Source organism: Dysidea avara, chromosome 10 (assembly GCF_963678975.1).
Source record: "Dysidea avara chromosome 10, odDysAvar1.4, whole genome shotgun sequence".
NCBI lineage: Eukaryota > Metazoa > Porifera > Demospongiae > Dictyoceratida > Dysideidae > Dysidea > Dysidea avara.
Window position 1 is genome coordinate 2,268,692 of NC_089281.1, and position 15,449 is coordinate 2,284,140.

Sequence of the window (15,449 nt, forward strand, 5' to 3'; positions counted from 1 at the left end):
TTCTACTGCCTGCCTGCCTGCCTGATGCCTTCAGATAAGCGTAACTCGATAACGGCTAAGGCTATGGGCTTGATTTTTTCACTGTTCGACGTTGCTTCATCCTGAGACGTGCCTTTTGGCATACCGCAGCACATACTATGCATGCATCATGGACTTACCTTTGTGTCACATTTCTTTTTGCTTACAGCCCAAGGTGTCGATTCACGGTAGTACAATGCGTAGCTTCCCTACAGTACGTTTGTACATTGGAATCATTCGTATTTTCCGTGGTGACTGGACTGATTGCATAGATGATTCTAACACTGTGTAACGGGCTGAACATAGCTGAAAGTGAAGCGTAATGGCCACTGCACTTTCGAGGCAGTAATTGATAGTTGAGGGCGTGCGAATTGCCGGTATTTTTGTCTTGATTTTTGTGGTGACTGGAATTGTTGCAGAGGCACTTCTTCTACTGTTTTTTGTCTGTAGCACTGTGTAACGGGTCGAACATAACTGAAAGCGAAGCGTAATGGCCACTGCACTTTCGAAGCAGTATTTCATAGCTAGGGCGCACGTTCAGACGTTAACATTTATTCTGGTGCCATCCTTTCTTTTGATGCGGTATGCGTGGGTTCACCAGTCATAATATTGTTGTTGTAAAAATTAAACAAACAAGTTTAAGACTGAATTAGGGATTAAATGTTCACTAGTATATCTGCAGGTGTAGGCCACCTACTTGTTTCCCTACTTTTTTTTCTATGATCACTAATCAAACTTAAATTTTTAAATTTTTTCTTAAACTTGTTCTAATAACTACTCCACCCAACAAAATGATAATATAAAAAATGTTTTTTCCTTAGGGATCATTTTTACTACAATGCGGCCTTTACTACCCCAAGGCATCATTTAACTACAAAGGATTGATATTTGTTCACAATGAATTAATATACTCTTGTTAGCTACTATGCAGTACTTGGATGCAACATAGAAACCAGCCACTGAAAAAAACACATCTGCAAAATAAGCAAGTGATGTCACAATACACAATTACACATAATATAGTTCTAAATGTAATATTTAGTATTCCACATAAATAAAGTTATATATTTACAGAATTCAAATTATATACAATTGCAATACAATTATACTCTTTAACCTAAAGAGTCCCACGATAGGACAGTACAATACTACCAGCTCGTGGTGTATTGTGTTCTGGGGTGGCTGGTAACACAAAATGATCATGTAGTGATGGAGGAGAGGAGTTGTGATGACAAGAGGTAGCGGTCGGGCTGAGTGACGCAGTATGGGTGACATAAACATCATCATCTTCACCACTGGAGCAATACGTGACATCTGAGTCATCATCACTTTCAGTCAAATCGATCACATCAATGTGTTCATCTTCACAACAAGCTTTCAACGGTGTACTAGTTAGGGGTGGTCGTGGTGATGTGTGGTGTGATTTTGTTGCAAAAGTGTTTATGCTTGTAGTAGGTGTAGCTGGTGCTGGTGGGTGTGGCTGGAAGTTGCAGGGTATGGCATCATCGTTGTTACCAATATCTGATAGAGGATATGATAGTTCAATTGATGTCTGCTGGTCACTATCAGAATCATCAGCACATGCACCTGTAACAACAAATATAAGTCATAAGAGTAAATAAGTACTGTATAGTAAGGATCACGACGATTTGTGCTTTCAAAGTTTCACTCAAACCCTCACCTTTCCTTCACAACTGCCTAACTATATTTCAGCCAAGCATAACTCAAATGCTATGGGCTAAATTTCTTCACTGTTTGAAGTTACTCAGACCTGAGAGGACCATGCCTACTACTGTAGCTATACAATATGTTCATCATGGACTCTCCTTTGTGCCCCAATTCTAGCTTTCTCCATTACTGCATAGGTGTTGAGTCTTGGGTAACGTTACTAATGTGGTAATGATTTCTGTACTATGAAAATCGTCTGTATGGTTTCCATATTTATTTCAGACGTACTTCTCCTACTGTTCTTCACTGCATAATGGCTGGAACACAACTGAAGGAATGACCATGTCACTTCATAGTTAGTGCATTACTATCAAACAGTACAGTAATACTGTTTAAGTAGGGATTGCCCCCAAAGACTTCGCACACCACCCAAAATTCCACCTTTGAAAACCATCCTAGAGATATCTTACGCAACGAAAATCGCCTTTATGGAATAGTACTAGTCCATATAATATATAATACAGCATTAAATATAACAAAACACTTACAGGTGGCTGGATATAGAATTTTTTAAAAACTGCCAAATTTTAGTCTCACTGCCAAACTGTCTGACCACAGTCGCAAGACTAGAGGCCAAACAAAGCAGCGCACGGCCACCATTTTATGCCACAATAACAAACTCACCAGTGGGATGTGCCTTTTGGGGTTCTGACGAGTGTAGGCCCTCTGTGTCTTGTCATTTCTTTTATCTTCAATCAGGCTGCTTGTTTTCTTCTTCATCCAACAAAATCGTATCGAGGCGTTAATATTCCATATCAACACTTTCTTTCAGCAGCATACTTAGATACCAAAGAATTATTTCAGATCTGGATTCTAGAAGCACTTCAGTCCTGGTGCAACTATAAAAGGTGTACAATATCTGCAATTTTGCAATTGGGATCCCTACAGTAGGTTCATGACCACACCAATCAAATAAAGGTCTAGATTGACTAATAGCAATGGAGTATGGAGACCATACCTCAGTGGCGGACCACGGGGGGCACATGCCCCCTCCTCAAAAAATTGCATACAGATTGAGATACTCTAATAGAGCAGTCAATTGTCAATTACTCTAAAGCAGTCACAGTGTTCATGAGGCAGTGTAGCTTACGTGTGAAACTATAAATAAGGATTTTATTTTACATACATGATATAATATATATTTGGTAAAGAATAACTAGCTACTATTGCTGTGACCTTTTTTTTTTTGCTCTTCAACTTTTTTCAGCAAGGTGCCCTCCCTCTTTCCAAACTCTGGATCTGCCTCTGCACCTCTTAACAATCTAGCTATTTACTTAACAGTAAACAAGATGACCTCACCCCTTGTTCGTCTAGCTAGCTGCACATCACTTGTCTGACTTGAGATACTCTAATACAACAGTCACTCTAATACAACAGTTCATACATTAATACCATACCTGTTTCACTGCCCATACAAAAGTCTCAATAGTAGCAGAGAAATTTATCCCGTATTTCACTGACAGCAGTGAAAAAGTTGTAATTGCAATTTCATTGGCTAGAATTTATGTTAACAATGTAGCGCCAATTAGTGTCGACGCGTGTTTAATACATAGTGACAAATTGCGTACATGGCAACGCTAATGCACAGCATGTGTATATGCAGCGAGTATGGTATTAACTGGGAATAGCATGGGTAGCAGTGAAATTTGGGATAAATACCACTCTTGTTGTATTGGAAATGGTAAATTTCACTTGGCTTCGCCTCGTGAAATTTATCCCCATTTCCAATACAACACTCTTGATATTTATCCCAAATTTCACTGCTACCCATGCTATTACTAGTACTAATGATATTCTAATAGAACAGTCACAAGTTGCACTGCAGCTAGCTGTACTACAACAAATAAACTAAACGAACTAGTATTTAAAAAAAAATTGTTAATTAAAAAAAGATGTAGGGATCTATGCAATAAAAGTAGTGCAACAAGAAATGAATGATGGTATTACAGCATAGCTTGGTAGGAAAGTCCTGATCATAGTCAGTCAAAGTCAGGACTTTCCCACCAAGCTATGCTGTAATACCATCATTCACTACTTTTTATTGCATAGATCCCTACTTTATTTACAATCCTCTAAAATACTAGTTCGTAAATCATGTTACAAAGTTAGCAAACAAGTATAAAAATTACACTTGAGAAGGATCATAGAAATAACAAAAAGGGCTACTAGTATAACTGTAGGTGTAGGTAACCTCCCTTGTTTATTACTATGATCCTTACTCATTCTTTTCCCTTGTGCTTGTAGTATATAGGGCAGTATGAAGGCCTAGAAATAAGGTTTCGTCAGTATACACTGCTACCTGTAACCATTGCATTAGGTACCAACTACTGTATGATTGTTCTGTTAAAATAGTTAAAGCCCCTGACAATATTACAATTTAGAGATGTTCAAAGAATGGTCCCCACAGATTCAGGTTTGTAACTATGGTTACAATGTGGTTTTTCAAACCTACAACCTTACCATTGTATTTCTTCACTGAACACAACTCCAACTGTTCCAAACTACTATCCCCTTGTGAAGAGAACAACGATCGTTTAGTACTGGGACATTTTCTTGTTTTAGTGGTCTGTTGTGGGAACAATTTGTGATTGGCGTTGTCATTATGATGTACTGGTGACGCCCAATCAGAATCAGTGTCATCACCTGATACCCAGTGGGTGTGGTCAGGTGTATCCTTATTAGGAAGTACATCAGTGACCTGGTCACCAAAACAATCTGACGGTTGTGTACCAACGTCTGTATGATGACCTGTTTGTAGTAGGTCCTTGAGCCTGACCAAATTATTGTTTACAAGTATAAACATGTTAAAATTTAATACAAAGTTCATGTGAACATACACAGTATCCCATTATACAAAACAAATTACCATCTTTACTTGGTAAAATGCCACTTTAGAATAGGTTGTTACCCTTGAATAGTAGCCGTGACATTTATAGTTTTAATAGTAAATAAAAATTGTTGTTATAAGAAGAGTATGTACTAGTAGCTTTAGTACAATTCACTGTGATGTGCACTAAAAGGAATCAGCAGATAAATGGTAAGGCCTCTCAATACATGATGTAGAACAACTATTGCTCTTTTCCTTACTGATAACACTCTGAATAACTAGTACATTATTTGTAAGAGGTTGTACTGGTACTGAGAGAGGAATGAGTACACCATAAGCATCAACATAAAGGAGGATGGAGTAGCGGGTTGTTGGGATGATAGTGCTATATACCCACAGCAGGCAGAGTGAAACATTTTGGATCATGTGATCAAATAGAACATGTGAGCTGCATTCTTGGTACCTGCTGCAGTGGTGGGTAGAATGTATTCCCAATGCAAGCTGATTTCTGTCCTGCCTGCATTCCGGGGATATTCATGGTAAACTATAAAAACACAGCACCAACCCATTGTCACATCAGCTGGTTAAGGGAACCAGCCAATGGAAAGGGGCCATCTAAATCACCATGAAAGGAAAACGAAGTTTAGAGAGGTGGGTATTGGGGGAAAATTGACAAGCTGCTACAAGTTAGCACTGTAAAACTGCAGGGATACTGCAGCACTCCATTACTACAGCACTATTCATAGACCTAGCAAAGAAGGTCAAACCAGACTTGTGTAGCTTCCCTTGAACAATACCAGAGCCAGGTAGGTAACCCATGGGAGGTTAAGTCTACCCAGGGTATTCAATCATGTGAAATCCATAAACACGTGAATTTCATTACCCTATGAAATCACTGAACTTGAGCAAGGAGAGATTCCACTGCAGAAAGTTGGTAGAAGCTGATACCTTTTCCAGCACTGTGCCTTCAAACACAGAGTGCATTAATGGTTACAGCCCCTCAATTAAACCTTTTAAACCAAAAGCACATGCCACCAGTGAGTCTGTTACTGTGGCATGAAATGGTGGCTGTGCACTGCTTTGTTTAGTCTCTAGCCTTGTGACTATGATCAGGCAAGTAGGCAAGCCAAATATATATATATAGCATTTAAAAATATCTGGTCGTCTGTAAGTGTCTTTGTAACACTCCATGAATTTGAAGTTAGACTATTCTGTAAAAGTGTTTTTTTTTTTTTTAATGGCAGCATTTGGATGGCACCTGTCATTTTAGGGGGAACTGTACTATTTGATACTGCAGGATAGTCTATTTTACCTTCCTAACCCAAGGATAAGCAGAAAACACTTTAGAACAATCGAGGACTATGGATTCAAATAATAGTAGTGGTGTTTATGCTTTATCTAGTGTGGCTACTATTCAAAAGCAGCAACTATCAAAGGTGCAGCTTTTGACAAGGAAATAGTATACTTTATGAAAGTATGGCTGTCAAGCAAAATACATAGGAGAACCTGTATACACATGGATTGTACAAAAATGTACTGGTGAGTACTAAATGACATGCTATGTATTCTTCAAGTGTCCACATCAACAGGTTCCAGTGTAATACTGTAGCTCACCTGTCGCACACATCCATCGGGTGATTATCATTTAGAGCAGTCACACATGGCACAATTGCTTTTGGCCTGAGGTACCCAACAAAACTTCTAATCTACAGTATAACATTCCTTCATTACTGACTATAAACACAACATTAGAAACCAAAGTGCATACAATATGTGTGTTGAGTATGAATCCCACAATATTACATACATAAGATGTCAAGAGACCCCAGTAATGGCCAGTATTACAATCAGTGTGTTCATTAATTTTAAAAATCAATTCAAATACATGTAAATGCAACCAGCTGAGCAAAAACCTACCATGCTCACAAAGTTATATTTGCTTTTTAAAAAAGTATTGAAATACATTGAAATACATGGGTAGAAAACTCATGCTACATAATTTACAATACAAATGTTTTAATCACTTCAGTACACCGTGAAACAAAGTTCAAATCAACAAAACCTACTTTATACACCATCAGATTGGCCTGTTCATGGAGTTAGATATCTCCTTGTTTGTGTCTAGGGCAGGCGAGTTACAGGCGCTTGCTTATGATGCAGTAGAAACAATGTTTATTATCATCATATTTCACTGGAAAGTGTTCTTATTTGCACACATGGAGGAGTATCAGTAAAGAAACATGCCATGATGATTTCACCTGTTCATAGCAAACACACTGAACCAAGTCCCATCTGTATACCCTGTTCAAGTAAATAATTAAGTGCTCGTAATTTCTTGCTGTTCCAACTATGTAGTACTATAACTCCCAAGTATTTGTCTGAAACATTGGCAGTCCACTCCTCATTGATTAGAGAAATTCAAGGAATGTGTAAACTTGGTAGCAGCCAGTCACAAATAGAAATGTAAACTCAAAGAAAAGTTTAAAAGCAAAATAACCTATACAGTGGATCCTCACTAATCTGAACAGCTCTGTTCTCAAGTTGAGAAAAGTCTGTTCAGATTAGTGAATTCGTTTGGATTAGTGAACCATTGATTATATACAGAGCCTAGTTTAATTACTCTAATAGAACACACACTAGTTGACAAAATACTCTAATAGAACAGTCACTTCTACTGTTCAGATTAGTGAGCATTCGGATTACTGGAGTTCGGATCCACTGTAATGGCTGTATGTAGTAAATACAGGGTAGATTGCCTATCAGTCCATTGAAAACTTATACCTTACCATTATATAAACTTTTAAGATACACATCATAAATAGAGCAGCCAGTTGTATTAAACTACATGTACAACTAGGTAATGGTGTTGCCTTACCTCACTGTAACTGGCATGCATTGAATGGAACACTCTGTAGAGGTTGAGACGAGGAAGATGTCTATCATTAAATGAACATTACACAGTTGTAACTACAGCAGCAACAGCAGATAATATTTGCAAGCAGATGGCTAAAATGAGACTATAACAAAAGTGACTGCTTTATTAGAGCAGTTATCAATTAATTTGTACTATGCAGTGATACACAGAATCACATTCTTTAACAACATGCACATAAGACAAAACATTGACAGATATTGAGTCCATATATACACATATCTACTAAGTTGAATCTTATGGGACCAACACTAAATTAATGTTATCATCTAAGGTCACCTGTCTAGATAAATCATCCCCAAACATGTTATTTGTGCACAAGTGACCTAGTCACCCTCTTAATGTCAGAAATATTCCAGCCATTAGCTAACAAGGCTAGAGCAATGTAATAGCACGATGACTTGCTTACACACAAGTGCTCTTTGGTACAGATGGCTGCATGAAGAACCACTGAGCTGATAGCTTAATCTTCATCACCTTCGGATACCCTTCCTTCTCATTAGTGAATGCTCCACAAGGCACTCCACTACCATAACGTTTCCCCTTCTATATCAATAACACAATGATGATGTAATTGTCAATGATGTCATTATGCTGACCATTGGAACACAAGCATGTACACGAGTCTTTGTACCATCAGCAGTTACACAGTCACCAACAGCTGTCATCTCATTGTAACCTCGTACCTTATTACCAGATACATGCACCTACAAGGAGGCATACACATCATGTGATGTACTGTACCTACAGGTCTAATCCAGCTAACGCAAAGGACAAATGGCCAACCTTACTAATAAGACATTGAAGAAACTGATATCTTAAAATGACAAAGCAGAAGAGATGTCAAGGTAACATGCTGAAGCTTTCAGTGTCTTCAAGTCTCCCAGTGTCACCCTCAAGGTATCTTAGTTGCGTATTGAGTATAAATCTTGGGAGATTAAAGGTGGTACATGCATACCATTCAAATTGCTACCTACAAGAGGTAGATCACTTTGTACACAAATGACACATTAGTGATCTCCAAGTTGGCTGGTTTAGACAGATGACCTTATTACAGTGACCTTATTACACAGTGACCTTATTCGGGATTTTCAAGTTGGGACAAATTATTACACAGAGCTGAATCTTCAAAAACATTTAATAACTCATGGATGCAATTACACATGATCTTGAAATTTGGCTTATTTGTAGTACTACTTGACCCGCTAAAAATATTTCAAAAACTTTTTGATTAAATGTTTGACATAATATTTACCGCCAATCAAAATTTTCACAATACATTTCCTATAGGGAAGCCATAAAAGTACAGTGCCCATTACAGCCCTCTCCTGAACTTGTAATGGAGCCAAGCTGTACGTATCTGTTGTTGACACCTTTGCTGTTACCAATAATCATCTGGTTGGCTGAAATGTTAACTCTGTTGAGAAAAAATCCACTTTTAATTTTTAGCTGTTTTTCAGGATTCAGCTCAACGTGAACGTACTATAGAGTATACCTTAGTGTGAAACTTCTCAGCAACCCCAAGGATAACATGCTCGAACCCAAACATGAACAAGTTTAGGTGAACAACATGTCTGTCACTTTTGTTGAGCCACCTGAGGAAGACAACAGTGTGTAGCACATCACAAGACTTCCAACATGTCATACAGTGGAACTACATCAAAATGGAAACCTCAATGTGTGGACACTCTGATAATCAGGACACTTATCCATAGTCTGGGATGTGAACGTATTATAGTATGTTCACGTTGAGCTGAACCCTCAAAAACATTTAATAACTCATGGATGCAATTACACACGATCTTGAAATTTGGCTCATTTGTAGTACTGCTTGACCCGCTAAAAATATTTCAAAATCTTGTTGTTCAAATGTTTGACATAATATTTACAGTCAATCAAAATTTTCAAAATACATTTCCTATGGGGAAGCCATATAAGTACAGTGTCCATTACAGCCCTTTCCCGAACTTAAAATGGAGCCAAACCGTACGTGTCTGTTGTCGACACCTTTGCTGTTACCAATAATCATCTAGTTGGCTGAAATGTTAACTCTGTTGAGAAAAAAATCCACTTTTAATTTTTAGCCGTTTTTCAGGATTCAGCTCAATTTGAACATACTATAGTACATACACTTAACTCCTGAAAACAGTACACCTCACTAATAAGGACACTTTTCCATTTGTATAGTGTACACACATTTAGATCGCTGAAATCAGGATACCTCAGTAAGATAGGGTTCTACACAGTAGGAACCTCAGTTAACAAATTCTCCAAATAAAGAAAACACCTCCATAATAAGCTTGGTCCCAACAGGTCTGGTCAATATATTTTTTACTTCTGAAAGAGGAAAACCTCTATATTACAGCTAATAGAGGTCTAAATTTCTGAGTACCAAATTGTCTGTGATAAAGAGGTTTCACTGTACTCTATTAAAACAATCACTTACTCATCCATTAGTGACAACACAACATCTCGTGATTCTTCCTACAGTGGAGACAAAAGTTGTCTCAACAACTCACAGGCTAAAGGAACACTTACCCTAGTTGGGATATTAGCTGCTTTAGGATGACAGAATGTGGTGTCAAGGTATACACTGTCTAATTCCAACAACCTAGTGAGATACTATCATACTAAAGTTCTGTTGGTGATTATATACATTTGTGTGTGTTGTGAAGGTGTTTTTTAAAAACATGCGTCTACTGTGCTTTGAAATAGGTTGGGTCACTCCATCATGGTGTAAGGACTGGTTTGCACACCATTAGTGCCTCTACTGCAACGAGTATCTTGTCTACTGAAAAACATGTGTGTTGGAGTATGTTGATGGTAGTTTCTTGGCCCCATACAACAAAATGAGAATAAACTTGTAGATACTAGGGTACCTGAGGGTGGTGACAATAAATACACACTAAGTATGAGGTTGATTGCTACAATTCTTGGCAAGTTAGTTTGCTAACAAGTGGACAGACAGCTTTCAGTAGTCATATCTCACTTCATACCATAAAACATTCACAGTCAAGCAGGAGTGGTCATTCACAATATTAATGATTTATACCACAGTGTACGATGACAATACAACTGAAATTTAGTCATGTTGTGTGCTTCTAAATGACTACTTCTACCCTAAGTTGTACTAGTTACTGTATACTCTACCACTGACTATTAAGTGTACTACAGGTAGTCAGGATAAAGCAGTCAAACATTTTAATACACTTTAATATAACAGTCAGTTATGTGCATACCCAAGTATAGTGCTGGCAATATCATGACATTATCATATATTGGCATATTTACATCTGATACCATCTTCAAATTGTAATAGTGTAATATTGTAATTTTCTGTATTTAGTGTAATATTGTCATATCGTAATTTTCTGTACATATTTACATACAATTCTTTGACAGAAGTGCTAGTCAAATTATTTCCAAAAAAGTGCTGGTTATTTTTGCTATACCAGTTAAGTATGGATATTGTGATATTTAGTAATAGAGGTGGTAATATATCGTTGGTATAGCGTAGGCATGCGAAATACACAAGCCACCAACGGTTGTTCGAGCCTGAGGCTAGAATTTTTCATGGACACCATTTAAACGAAGAAAATTTGTTACCTGCCACTGGAGTGAAGAATTGGAATGTGTTTTATGTCTTCTGCTTGTAGTCTAAAGTCTCCGGTATAGAGAACGGAATAAGTGCCATCTTGTAACAGGAACCTGTACTGACATCATTACTAAGATCATGTGATCAGTGGTTCACTCACATGACTGATCCTGGACAATGACCAGCTGGTAGTAGTGTGACTGTTACTTGTAGAGGCTGTGGGGAAAATGGTTGAGTGTGTTGTGTAGTGTGTGTGTGTTGTGTGTGCGTGTGTTGCATGTGTTCTGTGTGTGTGTGTGTGTGCGTGCGTGCGTGTTGTGTAGTGTGTGTTGTGTGCATGTTGTGCATGTGTACTGTACATCTATTGATGTCTAATATTTTTTAACAAATACCGACAATATAAATATCATACCATTCCCTGCAAAATGCATGCATGGGCATACGAAAACAACAGCTTCTTAGGACTGTACAACTTGTATTTTATAAGTGATAAAATACAATCACCAAACCACTACAGCACTACCAAGTCATCATTCATTTGAACCAATGTCACTATGATGATGTCTAACTGTGAATACTTTAACCAAGGAACAACTTCTCTTGCAAAAGGTAAATCTTTCTTGTAATTCATTCTAGTCATAAAAGCAAGTGCTACTCACTTTCAGGTGCATGTGAGCAGGCAGTGACAACAGCACGGTCTCCTCAATCGGCAGTGACTTCTAAACAAGTGAGAACAAATGAAAAAATAAATGAGTTACAGGTAAAAAAACTAATCCATTGGTAAAACAAAGTCAAACAAGAGCATGTACTTCAGTACTCAACACTCTGTATAACAACATTACAAAGTTTGTGTTGATGATCTTTACAGTTGAGCACTGGAGGGGGAACATAGAGGACACAAGGTGTTTGCCATGAGCGTAAGAAAATTGTTTTCTTAAGTAAGGAAATAAGGACAAATACCTGAGAATAGTGAACCCATTGTGATTACACCATGCGAGGTGTTGCACTCCCCGGATTCCAGTAAAAGATCTGTGGAACTAGTTTGCAACACTTCCTTTTACAACCTTCATGTCTGTGTACAAGCATCACTGCTTACCAAATAAGGCACTAGGTGGGCAAATTCTTCATCTACTTGCAGTAAAGCTTTAGTCACTTCAGAGCAATACAAACTGCAGTCCCTACAAAACACATGCAACACATAAAATGGTAACTTCTTGGATAGAAAAAAATTTTCCCATTCCGGGAATTGAACCCGGGCCACCTGGGTGAGAGCCAGGAATCCTAACCACTAGACCAAATGGGACAACCATGATGGGAAGAGTAAATCTCACCATTTTATACAAATATACATGTAGAACCTGACATAAGCAAAGAAAAAAAAACATACAGTACAGTAGTACTGTATAGCAAGGGTGATGAAGGTCCTGCCAAAAAAAATTCAAAAAAAACCAGCCCCACTTATGACATATAAGTGCCTTCCTTGTTCTTGTTTGTTTCTATGACCCCCACCTTTTTCCTTGTACTTGTTACAGGAGGATAGGACACACACATATGTATACTAAACCAATCAAATTATGTAGATTACAAAAGTGCAAGTAAAAGTATTTTATCTTGTACGTGTTCATAGTGATATAACAAACATGGATGATTGTATACGGTCATTTATGGTCACATTTAAATTTGTAACATTGAAAAACAGAACCAAATGTAACTTAATCCCCAGTGATCCCCAACATCCCCAACATCCCCAACATCCCCCCCACACACACCTGGAATTTTACAAGCTATAGTATGTTCGCGTTGAACTGAATCCTCAAAAACATTTAATAACTCATGGATACAATTACACACGATCTTGAAATTTGGCTCATTTGTAGTACTGCTTGACCCGCTAAATATATTTCAAAATCTTGTTGTTCAAATGTTTGACATAATATTTATGACCAATGAAAATTTTCACAATACATTTCCTATGGAGAAGCCATATAAGTACAGTGTCCATTAGAGCCCTTTCCCGAACTTGTAATGGAGCCAAACCGTACGTGTCTGTTGTTGACACCTTTGCTGTTACCAATAATCATCTGGTTGGCAGAAATGTTAACTCTGTTGAGAAAAAATCCACTTTTAATTTTTAGCTGTTTTTCAGGGTTCAGCTCAACATGAACATACTATAGTAGGATCGTTACAATAACAAGTGCTTAAACAAGAGCAACATCACTTGAAGCACAAATGTAATAGCCATGCTGATTGGTATGGCCTAAAATTGGTTGGGATTAAATATGCACTTTTGGTGGTGTTTAGGCACTTTTTAACAATCCCTACTACTCTACGAAAACAATTTTCCTCACACTAGTGTTTAGGGACATATTTGGTCTTGATTTTACCTAACCAATACCATGACAGTATTGTGAGACTGGTTTTTAGCTGATGTTATTTCTTTTGCAGCAAACTACACCCCCTACCATAGAGTTATCACACAATGTATGATATGGACACTTGACTATCAGTATGTAATGAAGGTAGCTATTGTAGATCTTCCTTCAGTTACTACTGTACTTTATCATGCTGGTTTGAGTTTACACTCCTGCACTACAAAAATAAAAATTCTTTTTAAAAAAATTCCCATTCCGGGAATCGAACCCGGGCCACCTGGGTGAAAGCCAGGAATCCTAACCACTAGACCAAATGGGAGAACTGTGATAGGAACAGTAAATCTCAACATTTTATACACTATAGAAGTGGACATTGAGGACACCTACTTATGTATGGTGCCAGAGGTAATGTTTTCGACTGAACACACATTCCAACTATCAATTACTGGCTTGAAAGTGAAGTGGCTGTTACGCTTCACTTTCAACTATGCTCAGCTGTTTCACAGCACTACAAACAAAGAACAGTAGTAGAAGCTCCTCAGCAATCAATCCAGTCACCATGGAAAATACAAATGATTCCCATTTACAAATGTAGAGTTGGTAGGGAAGCCTTTGAGCTACCACAAATCGACACCTTGGGCTGTTAGCATGCAAAAGAAATGGGACACAAAAGAGGACAAAGGCGGTGCGTGCATTGTATGTACTGTATATGCCCATAGCCTTAGTTGTTATCAAGTTACACTTGTCTGAAGGCATCAGTCAGAGTAGAAATTCTACTACTTAAAATTTCGTAGCAACTTTTTAAAGTATTTCAGGTCATACTAATATAAGGCACTTTTGGGCTTGGATACCGATACTGCCAAGACGCCATGAAAGTATTGTGAGACTGATTGTAGGATGTATGTTTTAGGTAGAAAAGTCCTAACCTTCATTATCCCTTATACTACTACAGTAATGGAATCCAGTAAACGTAGATACCTGTAATACACTTTCATGTACCAATCATTAGTCTATAAAGCACGACAGGCCTACTTAGGTCCTTTATTATTAATTACTAGGTCCTACAGTGATCTTATCAAAGGGTTAGGGTTAGGGTTAGGCCTGCATTGTCTATATCTTGATAAGATAGTGAAAATCTCTGTAATGAAATAACAACATGTGTGATACACAGAAAAGCACAGTTTCCAGCAATTATCATTTAGATAGCCACTTGTTAAAAAGCCGATACACTATCAAATTGTCATATGCAATTGAAGTAAGCAGCACACAACGCATGTCCTACCTCCTCTGATGTAAATCTGTGCTCGAGACATTACCATGATACTGTAATATCTATAGGCTACAGTATAGCTGTATATCAACAGCATATATGTTTGTGATCCAAGCAGCTGTGACAATGCCATTTGGCAACTGCCTTAAAAATTGCAAGAAAAAAGTACACTAAAAACTTACAAAGCGGTCACCTCTTTAATAGACCACTTAGTGGTCATCTCTAGAAGATCCAGCAATAATGTAAGACCACCTCATTGCCAAATAGGTCCAAAACATATGTAGCAAAGGCATACTTCACGACCTCATTCATGTTATTGAGTCTCAAACACAGCTAAGGTGTAATGGCTAAGGTGTACTTCATGGCCTCATTATAGTGACCATGTCAAATAGGTCCCATACATAGCTAAGGTGTACTTCATGACCTCATTAATAAGATCACCTCATTATAGTGACCATGTCAAGTAGGTCCCATACATAGCTAAGGTGTACTTCATGACCTCATTAATAAGGCCACCTCATTAAATGCGAAAAGTGTAAACCTCCATGATCCCTAATATACAGTACTCTAGCCCCAGTTACCTGCATCGTTGGCTGGTTTTGTACTGTGATTATCATACAGTACGGGTAGCATACAGTACAACTGTACTGTATATTAGGGATCACGGAGGGTTGGGACCCAAAACAATACCATCCTGCCGCCTTGTC

The 15,449-nt window shown here is 37.9% G+C and overlaps 1 protein-coding gene and 2 non-coding genes across 4 annotated transcripts in view; all 3 read right to left on the reverse strand.

Annotated features, from left to right (window-relative positions):
- Nucleotides 1–991: 991 nt before the first annotated feature.
- The window catches only part of LOC136268105 (protein artemis-like), a 29,544-nt gene continuing 15,086 nt past the window's right edge, over nucleotides 992–15,449 (reverse strand). For both annotated transcript variants that reach the window (XM_066063336.1, XM_066063337.1), the window contains exons 3-15: nucleotides 12,197–12,278; nucleotides 11,760–11,819; nucleotides 11,261–11,316; nucleotides 11,112–11,213; nucleotides 10,044–10,116; nucleotides 9,952–9,989; nucleotides 9,001–9,100; nucleotides 8,105–8,212; nucleotides 7,915–8,051; nucleotides 7,449–7,509; nucleotides 6,188–6,279; nucleotides 4,207–4,517; nucleotides 992–1,605 (exon numbers count right to left, since the gene is read on the reverse strand). In XM_066063336.1, coding sequence (XP_065919408.1) covers nucleotides 1,136–1,605; nucleotides 4,207–4,517; nucleotides 6,188–6,279; nucleotides 7,449–7,509; nucleotides 7,915–8,051; nucleotides 8,105–8,212; nucleotides 9,001–9,100; nucleotides 9,952–9,989; nucleotides 10,044–10,116; nucleotides 11,112–11,213; nucleotides 11,261–11,316; nucleotides 11,760–11,819; nucleotides 12,197–12,278 — 1,690 coding nt within the window. In that variant the 3' untranslated portion in view covers nucleotides 992–1,135. The remainder of the gene's footprint in view (nucleotides 1,606–4,206; nucleotides 4,518–6,187; nucleotides 6,280–7,448; nucleotides 7,510–7,914; nucleotides 8,052–8,104; nucleotides 8,213–9,000; nucleotides 9,101–9,951; nucleotides 9,990–10,043; nucleotides 10,117–11,111; nucleotides 11,214–11,260; nucleotides 11,317–11,759; nucleotides 11,820–12,196; nucleotides 12,279–15,449) is intronic.
- Nucleotides 12,332–12,403, reverse strand: Trnae-cuc (transfer RNA glutamic acid (anticodon CUC)). Its single transcript has one exon. It is a non-coding gene; the product is annotated as a tRNA-Glu (tRNA).
- On the reverse strand, nucleotides 13,720–13,791 carry Trnae-uuc (transfer RNA glutamic acid (anticodon UUC)). The gene has a single exon. It is a non-coding gene; the product is annotated as a tRNA-Glu (tRNA).